The sequence below is a fragment of the Wyeomyia smithii genome, chromosome 3 (genome assembly GCF_029784165.1).
Source record: "Wyeomyia smithii strain HCP4-BCI-WySm-NY-G18 chromosome 3, ASM2978416v1, whole genome shotgun sequence".
Classification (NCBI taxonomy): Eukaryota; Metazoa; Arthropoda; class Insecta; order Diptera; family Culicidae; genus Wyeomyia; species Wyeomyia smithii.
In genome coordinates this window covers 244,539,601-244,553,224 of record NC_073696.1, presented here as the reverse complement: position 1 = coordinate 244,553,224, position 13,624 = coordinate 244,539,601, and the positions used below count along the sequence as shown (strand labels likewise).

Here is a 13,624-nt window from a genome sequence, read left to right as displayed (position 1 = left end):
CGTGACGCCAGGTCTAAATTAATAGCTTCCCTGCAGGCCGAAAGTAGGCAGCCGGCTGTTCCTGTTCGTGATGTCTTAGCGAGCCGTGACCTATCCTACATGTCCCTTATATACGTTTTCCTGAAATCCATCCACGCCCCAGTTTAGTCCTATCCCCTTCCGCCTACATCCAACCAAACGACAAGAACACGTCAAGACCCCGGATCCGGAAACAGCAATCAGACCCGCACGATACTCTCAAGGCCCGTTGGAAGCAACCCAATATGCCAGTCCGTAATATCTTGGCCCAGCAGCGGAACAAATTTAATATGCTGCTTACCTATGGCAATGAAAACCATCAAACAGCAAACCTGTGCTTTTAATGCAAAATATTCTAGCTTTAAGTTAGATTTAGTTTCAGCTCGTAGTCGGCAGCGAGGATAAAAAATTTGCTTTTAGTTATTAAGATACTTTAGAAAGTAAGCAACCAGATATAATTGGCGCCGTTAAACATTGAATTGTATTTGTGCCGTGTCAAATAAACTATAGATGAAGAAAAAAAAGCGGTGGCCATAGTCGGAGACTGCAATTATCTCAAAGTGATCTTTGAAAATCTTGGAGGTTATGTTCGACGACAAGCTTAATTTCAAGAGCCGCGTCAACTATGTCTATAAGAGGAGTTCAAGAGCTGTTACAGCACTATCTTGAGTGTGTACGCCAGCAAGCGGAAACTTCTTGGCAGCGTGGTTTCGTCCTTACGTAGGTATGGTAAGCCAGCGTGGTCCAAAACGCTAGGTACTGATAGTTATCGTGGTAAATTGGAAAGTACCTATAGGCTCTGACGGTTGCAAGTGCGTATCGTTGATGTTTATCAGCATCACCATAGGAAGGATGTAGAGTGCTTCGATCAACGTGACACAAGGGGCATACTTCATTCACGATGATCGGATGGTAGCGGATTCGGTCCAATTCCACAAAGGGTGCATGGACGTATTGACATAGTGGTTATAGAAGTGTGCGACCTCATCTGGGCAAGTGCTGCAATGTTATTTTGCAGAAGCATCGGGTAGCATAGATATTTCAAGGGTGGCGCGCGCTTTGCTTCAGTAAACGACAGGAGTAGGTACTTTGTGGTAGTCTGCCGTGAGATGACATTGTGACATGAATTCATTTAATCAGTTTTCCAATAGGTTGAATAGGTAAAAATCAAATATGCAGTACTCGCCAAAAGCTGTTCAGTACATTTTATTATTTATAGAAGCATGGTTCAAATCCCTATTTCAAATGTGTTTAACTTCTTATATCTTATAACTTCTTATAAATACTATGGTCAACGTCACTTTTACGATTTTTTTCGACAATTTGCTGTATACCTGACGTTGCGATTTCTAACGCGCGTTAGATGCAGGTTGATAATCACGCTGTTTGTGTTGAGGTTTTTTTTTCTTAGCTCATATATTCAGCTGATACGACAACCACTATTGACATATCATGGCTTTGTCATATCATGATTCATTTAGTTTATTTCGAAGTTGACATATTTTTGGAAAGTTTTGGTGATTGAATGAAAATTATTTAAAGAGGTTCAAGCCATTTTGGGAGATTTTTGCCACGTTTTCAAACATTACTGAATTATTTTTCAGATACACTCAAGTCGCTTTTTACGCGGGGGAAACGTGCCGCGGTGAAAAAAACCGCGTAAATTCCGGAATCCGCATAAAAAAACCTGCGTTAATTCTGCAATCCGAGTGAAGAAAAACTGAAATCCGCGCAAAAAAAATACCGCGTAAATTCCGGAAATTATTTTTTATTTTTTGGAGTTATTTTTCAAACATTTCTGGAATATTTTTGAAACTATTTTAGATGTTTTTAAAGCATTTTCGGGACATTTCTTTTACATTTATGATACATTTTCGAGACATATTTTTAAATATTTTTTATATATTTTTGAAACATTACTAGAACATCTTCGAATCCTTGAGGTATTTTTTAAACCCTTTCTAGAACATTTTTGACATATTTTTGAAACATTTCTGAGACGTTCTTAACTTATTACGGCCCGGATCTAGAACCAGATTTTTCTCCAACGCGATTTTCACGACACATATCAAATCAAATCATCAAATCAAATTAATAAAAAAACCTAAATTAATCCACATAGCGGTCAGACCCAGCCTTTCTCATTCAAACTTATTATTTGTAAAAATAGATTTACATGGACGCTTCAATCCAATAAATGTATATTCACTCTTTGGGTTCTAAAATATTGATGTTGTGATTGAAGTATTAAATATGAAATTTAACGTGATGTTAGTGCTTAAGAAATAGCGGAATGAAAGAAATGACTTCTAATTTCGAACAATTTCATCACGAGCGATACCGGGAACGTTCAAATAGTACGAAACCACATTTAAATTATGTTGAGGCCACGTATATTGATCAAAGCAGGTATAGTTTTAAATAGTCTTTGAATTTCTGTTCGTTCCATAACTTTTAAACCACATATCAAGTTGTTATGAAGTTAGTTATTTGTAAGTTTAAGAGATAACTCGTTCGTATGACGCTAGTTATGTTAAATAAGTCGTGTCTTTGAGATAATAGACTCGTTGTGTTAACAATTTAATATATAACGGTTGCTTAAGTCCGATTATAATCGAATGAAATGGGAACGTATAGAGCAGCCGAATTATGAAACCACGTGTTCAATCATAATTCATCAGTTAACCCTTAACTAGGCCGTTTAACTGATATCAATATTGTTCAAATCGGTTGTGTAGTTTCTGAGATAATGAAGTTTCGTGATTTTCACATTTTGACACATTACAGACGAAGGTACAGTCCGACTACAGTTAAATTCAATAGGGTGTTATGAGGCAGCTGGACCTCTCATTTGACACCAATTTAGTGAAAATCGGTTCAGCCATCTCAGGGAAAATTGAGTGAGTTTATGTAGTCTTGTGAATATTTTACTTTTCATAGCTGGATTTCACATTTTTAAACATAACAGCAAAGTTATTGTCCGATTGCAAAAAAAAAATCAATAGGGTCTTATGGAACAACTAGACCTTCCATTTGATACCAAAAACTTGAGTGATACCAAAAACTTGAGTGAGATTAAATAGTCTCGAGAACACGTTTCTTTCCATAACTTTTGAACGACATGTTCAATCTCCATAAAATGCAAAAGTTAAGGGTTTTTTAGGTAGCCAGTTCATTTGAAATTAATTTTGTTCAAATCGGTTGCGTAGTTTCTGAGATATTGATGTTTCATGATTTTCACATTTTGATACATAACCTCTAAACTAAAAATCCGATTACAATGGGTCTTATGGGGCAAATAGACCTTTCATTTGCAATTAATTTCATTGAAATCGGTCCAGCCATCTCTGAGAAAATCCAGTGAGATTGGGAGAGCGTTACACACACACATACACAAAAACACACACACACATACACACACACCTTTCTACGAGAAAAGCAAAAAGGAGAAAATATTTACCAATTTTCCACAACCGAGTTTTTCACTGTTCGTTTTACCGATCAGTGGGCTGATGTGATATGAAAGAAAATTATTGTGAAGAATCCAGGAAAATATCGTCAGGATTGACCTTTGATCTTCTGGGGGGTTAATGATGTCTTCATGATGCAGAGGAACAGGAAATCGTCATCTTGGTGTTCAAAATGGCATTTGGAAACATTTCCTGGTCTCTGAGTGTCATTCTATTACCGGCAAGACCCATATTAGAAACTGGAAGTTTCCATCTTAAATTTAAAAATGACATCTCGAGTCGAGTTTTGGCTCCTGTGTATCAACCCGAGCATTTTAGGCTGTTTCCCGGAAAACCTGGTTGAAATATCTGTTTAATTTGTTCCAGTACCACTCCAGAGTACGGAGGAGTATCAAATCACCATAGCAATTTGTTTTGATTTGTATAAGATCCCTCCCATTTAGAAGTAGGAGGGGTGTCGAACCATCATTAAAATATTTTTTGCTCCCAAAAACCTCCACATGCCATATTTGGTTCCATTAACTTAATCAGTTTTTGTAATCAGTATTAATTTGAGTTTCATTTGTATAAGCCCTCTCTGCTAGAAGAGAAAGGGGTGTCAAACCACCAATAAAATTCTTCTTGCTCTCAAAAAACTCAAAATATCAAATTTGGTTCAATTTATTTGATGACCTCTCTAGATGTGCAGATTTTTTTTTGTTTTGTGGGAAACCGCTTCCTTTCAGACGAGAGAAGGGTGTCAAACTATTGAGGATATATTTGTTACTTCCAGAAACATTCACATGCCGAATTTAGTTCCATTTACTTGGTTAGTTTTCGAGATGTACGGAAATTTGTGATTCATTTGAATGGGAGGCCTCCCTTCCAGAAGAGGTAGGGGTCTCAAACTATCTTAGTAACTCTACCCGGCCCCTACAACTTCTATATACAAAATTTCACGCCGATCGGTGCAGTAGTTTCAGAGCCTTCATGGATCAGACAGACAGACAGACAGACTGGATTGCAATTTTATATGTTTAGAATTTTGAAAGATTCCAGAAGAGGTAGGGGTCTCAAACTATCTTAGTAACTCTACCCGGCCCCTACAACTTCTATATACAAAATTTCACGCCGATCGGTGCAGTAGTTTCAGAGCCTTCATGGATCAGACAGACAGACAGACAGACTGGATTACAATTTTATATGTTTAGAATTTTGAAAGATTATTTATATATTTCGTTATATTTTTCTGCAGGTTCTTTATTATACTTTTTACATGTTTCATAATAAATACAAAGTTGCTGCATCAAAAGATTAACAACCAAGATATGCCTATTCCATGTTGCATTTTATAGTTCATTTTATTTATACACGGTCATGATTATGTTTTCACCTGGAAAACATTTTATCATAATGCTGAGTGAACAGCATTATAAAATCGTAAATGAAATAAGTTCCAATATTATTTTAATAATTTATACTGTATAAATAACACCTTACATTACTTGTTACACCATTTTTAATTTCTAATATTTTTTTAATTCACCTTTTGTGGTAATGGTATAGCGTTAATATTTTTTTTTACAATTCGTGTTTTTAGCTGTAGAAAGCAGCACTACAACTGCAATTGACATGTCGTGAAGTAGTCTCATATTAGTTCATCTATTTTATTTCAACACAGCATATCGGGCATTTTTCATATGTTTCTCGAAACCTTACTATTATTTCTGTGTATGTCCTGCGTTTAAAATAACTTTTATTATTTTTGCTTCATAACTTTTATGAGCGCTATGCTGAATCGAACAGAACTGATGTCGATTACTAAATTTGATAGTTACATTCCCCAATTTTTCATAGAATTTTTGACAGAAATGTTACAAACTATGTCTCAAAGTATTTTTAAAGTGTGTCGTTTTCAACTGTATTTCAAAGAAGATCGAGACCCATTTTGCTCGATGCCCAGACGCGCACTGTAATTTTATTTACTACGTACGATCCTGACACTGAGATACGCAGAGATAGCCTTGTGCACTTGGTATTGTTGGATTTGCAACGAGAAAGCTACCTCCGAGTGCATTAGTGCTGACCGAACCATTCGACGGTAGATTCCAGTTTCGTCCGGAAATACTCACTAAGCCCATCACAATAAATTTTATTCACACATTTCGCTGAACTGTTGGGACCTCAGCACAACCCAAAACAAGCTGGGCCATTTGTCACAGCCGGCTAGTGGCTCGGATGATGTGCTGACTAGGGGTGCAGTCCCGTGAAAGGAAGCCGGGTTTGCCCGGGAGGAGAAATGCAAAGCAATTGAAATACCAGTTGCTGACAGAAACCGTAGTAGTATTCCGCCCTGCCGTGGCACCCCGACCGGCTGGAGTTCTGCCAGTTTGCTGGTGCATTCCTTTTTTTTGCGATTTGTCGACTTCTGTTGACCCTCTGTGTGTGTCCCGACTTCGCTGGGGGAAGAGCATCAAGAGGCCAGGAGGCAAACGGAACCACATCCCGTGACGTCTGACTGCAATAAATTTACACCATTACGGGTATCACGACCCAGTCGCCAATGAGTTGTGTTTGCAAAATTGTGCACTGCACCGCAACCAAGCAGCTCAAAGCCGTGGGGTGGTGCCAAGAAGCGAAGGGGGGAGGTCCTTTCATTGACGCCAGCTTTGCAACGGGTCTCTCTCTGTCTCTCTCGGTAATCTAGCACAACGGCACATTTTGACACATTGTTTGGTCAACCTCTAAACAGCGACTGTATCTCATGCTGGTACCACAGTTTTTAGTTTTCAGATAATTTATATGAAAATAATTTGCGATACGCTATGGTTTATGACTTTTCCAATGAATACGTCAATGTATTTAAACACGAAACGAGGTATTAAATTTCTCTGGTCAAACACTGCACAAAATTGCACTCCAAGCTTTGGGAACTAAGCTCGGTCTCGAACCGAAAGGTAAACCGCAGAAGCTAGCCCTGGTTACTGTTGCTAAAACCCAACAAAGCTGCAATTAAAAGTTTATTTTTCACTGATACCTCAATTCTAGAATAAACTTCTGCCGGTTTGCTGCGGCTTCCAGGAGATATGGTTACTATAGTTACTGGCAGCTGGTACGGGCCACCGATGCCGGTTTATTAAAAGTGCTTCCCCAGCAACTGAGGTTTCCGAGAAGAACCCCAAACTTTTACGGAATGAGTTCTCCTACCTTCACGCTCAGGTATAAGGTTGTTGTGTTGCATATTGGTTTAGAAAAATAGCGTAAAATTTAGTTATTCGAAATAGTTAAGGCCATTAGGTATGTAGCTGGCGAAACAAACTGCGAGTCAGATTCCATACCGAATCGAACACATAACTTATCATAAAATATTATTTCCTAACCCTAACGAAGTATGTTCAGACATGCTTGAAACTGATGAAAGCATGTTGCCTGCTTGCAATATAGCAACAATTCAGAGCTGCAGAAGCAGTTCGATACGGATTCTACGCAATGGAATGGAAAATTTTCCTGTAAGGATTTGCAAAATATGGTCATTGCAAATGAAAATTTTGCTTGCATCAGCAGCTTCGTACACTGCAGTGAGCATTATCAATTAAATCATAAAACAGCACAGGAAAACTCCTGCTACAAATCTGCAAAGATCCGAAGCCAGTAGAGACGGGAAAGCCAAAGAACAGAAAGCTCCAATATCTGTAAAATCATGGTCCGGACTTATCGCCTCAAGAATTCTACACTGCTGGACGTGGCACAGAGAATAAAAAAACATCAGAGAAAAATGAATCGGATTTTTTAAACGAATAAAACTGCACCCCGAGGGCAATGTTTCACGATGATTTACGGTCGGTGGACGGCAAATTTCCGCTCGGAAGCGGAAACATATGTTAATGCCACTATGAAAATCTTCGCCATACATCTCCCCTCCGAACGGGGGGGAAATTGATGCCAACCGAAGTGTAAGCACTTACTTATCACGGAAAGCTGCACCCGTGTATTCCGGGTAGGACTCTTGTGGAAGTCCACCCGGCACCGATAGACGCCACTATCAGAGCTTTTGGTTTGCCGGATCTCCAACGTCGCCGGACTTCGATTCGGGTAGAAGCTCGCACGACCATCGAAGGACGAATTGGAACTACGGTGCGATCCCTCCCGGGTATCACGGGCGTCAAATCTGAAACGGGAATTGAGAAACAAAACATCAATTCAGTAAATGTCATTACAGTTTCCTCGAACAAAGCAGAATAAAAATTAAACAAAATCCGACAAAACAAGTCTCATCTCATCCAATAATGAAGTCATTTTCTCGCCGTTTCGTTCTCATTTACTCTCAAAGGCACCACCCGGCAACCGTAGTAATCCTGACGACTCGCTTCGCCCTTCGCTTGTACATCGTACACCACCACCACTCTGCCGCCGCCATGGGAAAACGCAAGACGCTGTGCTCATTTTGAATTACTTTCTCATTAAAAGCTAATCAAAACGCAAATTGAAAATAATGAAAGTGACTTTGCGGTGGCACAAGGCCGATACGCCAAGGCGCCCGTTTGCGGAAAATGAAACACGAAATGTATTCCGACAGCCAGCAGTAGAAGCTGGCTGGAACCGAAGAAGCCTCGGCATCACGATACAACAGCTTACGGGGCTTTGCGCTATGCTGCCAGCAGCCTTCGTTCGTTTCCAAGAATGTACATCCTACATACACACAACGAGTGCGTTTTCTTAAAACTGAACTAAGCGAACGGAAAAAAGGAATTTATAATGCAATCACATCAAGTAATAAAGGAGCACCGTTTCCGATGCACATTCATATACATATAAAAAAATGCATTGCTGGCTGCTGGCTGAGTGCAGGCTGAATGATCGCTGCCGGAGCGCAAAACTTTGCTTTGAGTTGTTTTATGGTTTGTGGCATTGGAAAAATACACGATGCAAAACTTATTTCCTGCTTTACTCAAGTTGCGTCACTAATGTGAGTACTTAAGTTTTCCTGTTGTGATCAGGATGCAGTTCCGTGAACTTTTATATTTTAATTAAGTTTTTTGTTTTTTCATTGTTGCCTACGTTGTACTCTGAGGAGCTACACTTTGAAAGGAGCCGAAATTAAAACATAAACGGTATAAACACTGTCGGCAACAAAGTGGATGCTCGACAAACGTTTGTTTCTTAGAAGGAAATAGACGCGAAAACAAACATCTAAACGAGCAAAATTACACATTACAGTATGGTCATCTTTTACACGAGGAATGCCTTCCAAATTTGTATGGGATCGCGTTAAAAAAAGACTTTTTTGAATTGCAAATATAACGAAGAAAACCGTTTTAAAATGTTTAAAACTCGTTTGAATATGATAGTGGTCATTCTAGAGACCAAAATTCAATATTTTAAATAGTCAATATTTACAGCAAAAATTGTGTTTTTTTTTTTTGGAGACTGACATATGGTACCTCGAGGCCTGAAACGAAAAACGTGATTGAAATGAGGTCGATATCTTGTACCGTTTTTGAGTAATTGAGAAAAGCAACCTGCGTAAAAAAAGACCTTACTGTATAATAATTTTAGAAATTTGGTAATTTAGAAATTAGAAATCATAAATTTCACATGAAATAAAAACAGAAATCAGATACAGATCTCCTCAATTTTGGAGCGGTTTCTTCAAATCATATTTTTAGTTTTCTCGAGTTTTCCTCTAACCAATTTAGGCTCAATAACAACCAAAAGAGAGGAAGGTGTCTTCTATGCTGCAGAGGAGAATGGCTGGTCAACAGATATAAGAAATGTTTCTGGCAGCACCATCCATTAGCTGGTGTTCGTTGCCTTCTTCATACGGCCTGAACACATAATGCAAAATTTGCATGACTTGATGCAAAAACTGAGAAGTTGTTTAGTTATACGTTTCGTTCAGTGAATAATGTTTTAAAAATTGAAGATTATTTCAGGTATAATGTGTTGTGAAAAGTAAATTAATTACAGTGAGAATATTTTCAATGCTCTGTAGTGTAATCTCATATAATCGTAGAATTTGCTACTTATTTCATTAGCCTCACTTTTGCCAAACGTAAATAATCGAAGCAGCACGCTTGAATTCTTCATCTTCATAACTACTTTTGAATGCGACCACCAATAAAAATGCACTCTAAACTTTTCGAAAAAAAGTAACGAGCAGAAATAAACAAAAAACTCGAGATTTTAAATAGACACTTAAGATGCCTAAAACTCCTCCAAACATTGCAATATAGGCACTATTAACGAACAAAAATTTCTAGCAAAATTTTTTTCATGCCCAACAATGTTAAGCATGTTTGCTTTTAAAGGACCATGCGACTCCACAAAATGACATCATCAAATCTATGGAAATAGAGGCATTCCATAGAAAATGAATAAAAATAAATATTTTTTTTAACCTGTCATTTCCGATTTCACTGAAACTTTTCACAGTTGTTCCTTTTTGATAAAGAGGTCGCTCTATAATATCAGTTGTTTTTGTTGACCCACGACTGTTGTTTCAAAAGGACCTAGATCCAAAAAGAGGGCATGACGAATATAATATTTTATAGCAAAAAAGCGAAAAAGTGTCTCTGGCAAAATCATAGGAAATAAGAATGCGGATTTAGGAATATAAACACTGTAAAGAAAATTTCTGTCAAAAATTTTGCAAAATTGTCACAAAATAACTAATACCTCAAAAAGTACCGTATTTAGAAACTTATTTTTTTTACCTATCGAACATAACATTGTTCACTACAATCTGTCAAAATTTGATAATAAAAACGAGAAACAAAAAAATGATATGTTAAAAAAACGGTTTTTTAATTTGATCCAAAAAAAATGTGTTTATATTTATATTATGTTTTCAGCAGGGTTGTAGATAGTATTTTTTTCGTTACACACAGTAAAAAATTCTGAATTTCACATGTCACGTGAAATATTTTCTCATTTAAATTTCAGTTCCTTCTGATGTAAACCTTCTGATTGAAAATTATGTTCAATATCATTTATATTTGCGTGGAATATTATGGAATTTTCTATCATAAGCGATGGAGGCAATGCTTTATATGAGATTTGACGTAAAGTATTTATGTCGAATCGCATATCAAGAATTGCCTCCATCGCTTATGACGGAAAATTCCATTAAGTTCCACGCAAATTTAAATGATATTGCACATAATTTTCAAACAACTCGTGGTTTACATCAGAAGCAAACTGAAATTTGAATGAGAAGATATTTTACATGAAGGTTTTATTACTGTGCAGAAAGAATATACACCGTAAGAAAAAAATTCTTCCTGAGAAAAAGAAGGAGAGAAAAACAATTAAAAATTGAATATCATGGTAGACACGGTAAAAAAAAATTAAATTAAGGATTTTCCAAGAAATTCAATAATTTCTTTTCAACTTTGTCTACAGTGTTTATTAATTTATTAATTTATTTTTTTTTTTGAAGGAAAAAATTATTATCTACAATTTTGCCGAAGGCACTATGCCAAACAAACAAATCGTGAAGACAGTAAAAATGTTTTGCCTTTCTCCTAGAAAGGTATAGCAATCACTTGCAAAACCGAAAGTATAAAAGTGCTCCAAAGGGCCGAATGGCATATATCACTCGACTCAGCTCGACGAGCTGGGCATTTTCTGTATGTGTGTATGTGTGTGTGTGTGTGTGTGTGTATGTGCAGATTTTTATCCTCACTCACTTTTCTCAGAGATGGCTGGACCGATTTTCATGAAATTTATTGCAAATGAAAGGTCTTGTTGCCCCATAAGACCCTATTGAATTTTTTTGTAATCGGATTTTTAGTTAAGAGGTTATGTTTAAAAATGTGAAAATCATGAAACATCAATATCTCAGAAACTACACAACCGATTTGAACATAATTGCTCTCAAAAGAACGGGCAACCCAGAAAACCTTTAAGTTTGGAATTTCATAAATATTGAACTTGTGGTTCAAAAGTTATGAAAAGAAACGTGTTCTGAAGACTGTTTAATCTCACTCATGTTTATCAGAGATGGCTGTACCGATTTTCATAAAATCAGTGTCAAATGGAAGGTCTAATTGCCCCATAAGACCTCATTGATTTGTTTTGCAATCGGACTATTACTTTGACTGTTATGTTTAAAAATGTGAAATCCAGCTATTAAAAGGAACATATTCCGCAGACTACTTGGAATCACTCACTTTTTTCAGAGATAGCCGACCCGATTTTCACAAGATTAGTGTCAAATGAATGGTCTAGCTGCCTCAGAAGACCCCATTGAATTTTACTGTAATCGAACTGTAACTTCATTTGTAATGTGCCGACTTGTGAAAATCACGATACTTCATTATCTCAGAAACTACACAACCGATTTTGAAACATATCTCTTCGTTTCTCTTAAATCTAATTATTACACCACTGATACGGCTAGCTACTCTCAGGGCTACGAGGCGGAAGGAACGATAAATTGGCACTTACCCGCTTCTCAAAAGTCTCACAATTCGGCCTTTCTCGCAATTAGTTAGAAACGCAATAGAATTCAAAGAAAAATATTATATATATTAAAAGAAGGTTTAATTAAAAGGATTTTTTTGCTCTTAACTCTATTTTAAATGAAAAAAGGTTTTACAAATATTTACGTTGGCATGCGTTCTCGTTGCGGCCGTCGGTCGGTTGGGCGCCTGCGATGAACCGGGAACGTCTGCTGACCAGCGAGGTGCGTAGCTGAGCGAAGAGCCACTCGGAGAAGAAAACGGGTGAACGTACCTTGAGTGACGAACGATAGGGGTTATGTCAACTCGTGCTATCCCGTAAATACCGTCCCTCTCGGCAGGCTGGGGAATTACTCTCCGCAACACAGAGATGTCTTGATAACCCACTAACGTGGTGGTGGGTTTTAGTCGGGGCGCGGACCGTGTGTTGATGGACGGTCTATAACTTCGCGACACGTGACACTAGCTTTACCTATTGTGCACAATTGTCCTTTTGGAGTGGGTTTTTTTGGGGGAAGTGGGCACCGCACTAACAAGGATCGGGCGGATGCCAGGACAGTCGATCTATAACTTGAATATTCCGATCTTCCACCGGCGAACTAGGAACCGAAGTTCACCACTCCGCGATGCTAACCACTTCACTTCACTCTTGCCCGATCGTAACGTTTTGTCAATTTCTCTGATTGACCGCGTCGCGTTATCACGTCCCGACTCACACTAGTGTCTATCGTAGAAGAGAGTTCCTTTATCGCCCCAACTCCCTTTTATATTCTCGCTATCGCCTGTGTGGTTGTCTCCAGATGCATGCTGCCGCAGTTTGGGTCCCTATTGTGCTCCGCTTGCGTTTTGGAGTCACTCGACCCATATGGCAGATTTTACAGCTGACTCCTTTTAGTTCGATTTGACCGTTAGTGATCGTTACTCTAATATGAATCTTTAGGATTTTGGGAGTGATTTTGCGCGACTTACTGCTGGTAGTTGATGGAAAGGAAATTACAGTGGAGCATGCAAGCGCTCTCTTTTAATATAGACAAATCTTTCCATCAACTTGATAATTAAGAATTAGTTTATACAATGCAAACTGTGTTGTCGGTGCGTTGCCCTGTTTGAAAAATTGATTTCTCTAATAGTTTTAATTTTAGGTTTATTTTTTTACGATTGATTTTGAATCACTCCCACATCTATGTTTGCTGATCCAACTTTTACCCGCCACCCAGACCAATTCACTTGTATTACCCAAACTTTCTAGATTTGGAAACGAGCCTGACTAACGAGCGCGACATCTCACGCGGTGGGCTGGATCAACAAACATAGGGTACGTTCCAAAATAGCATCGAATTTTGTCATACATTTGTCTTGTACATTTTTTTTTGCTTTTGAGAAGACGGTTGTAACCGTTGGTTACAATACTTCCCTTACTGGGAGAAAAAAAAATTCGAAGTAATTTTTTTTCTGTTTTGTTTTTATCAAACACCTCATAATTTACATCTTATCATCTGATTCCTAATTGTTATGCAAATAATTAGTGGGTATGGGTTACCCTTTTTTTGGTATCTAAAAAAATAGAAAATTATTCTGAGATATTTTCTCGAAGAATAAGTAGTTTTCTCAAACCTTTTGGCATTTTAGTCGAATATAAAGCAATTATCATGATTATCAAGTTACCCTATTAAATCGCATTGCCTGTCTTATCAT

General features: G+C 37.8%; 1 protein-coding gene across 3 annotated transcripts in view; it reads right to left on the bottom strand.

Moving 5' to 3' along the window:
* LOC129726833 (nephrin) overlaps positions 1-13,624 on the bottom strand; it is a 571,231-nt gene that overhangs the window by 172,407 nt on the left and 385,200 nt on the right. For all 3 annotated transcript variants that reach the window (XM_055683973.1, XM_055683972.1, XM_055683974.1), the window contains exon 3: positions 7,433-7,635. In XM_055683973.1, the coding sequence (XP_055539948.1) occupies positions 7,433-7,635 (203 nt within the window). The remainder of the gene's footprint in view (positions 1-7,432; positions 7,636-13,624) is intronic.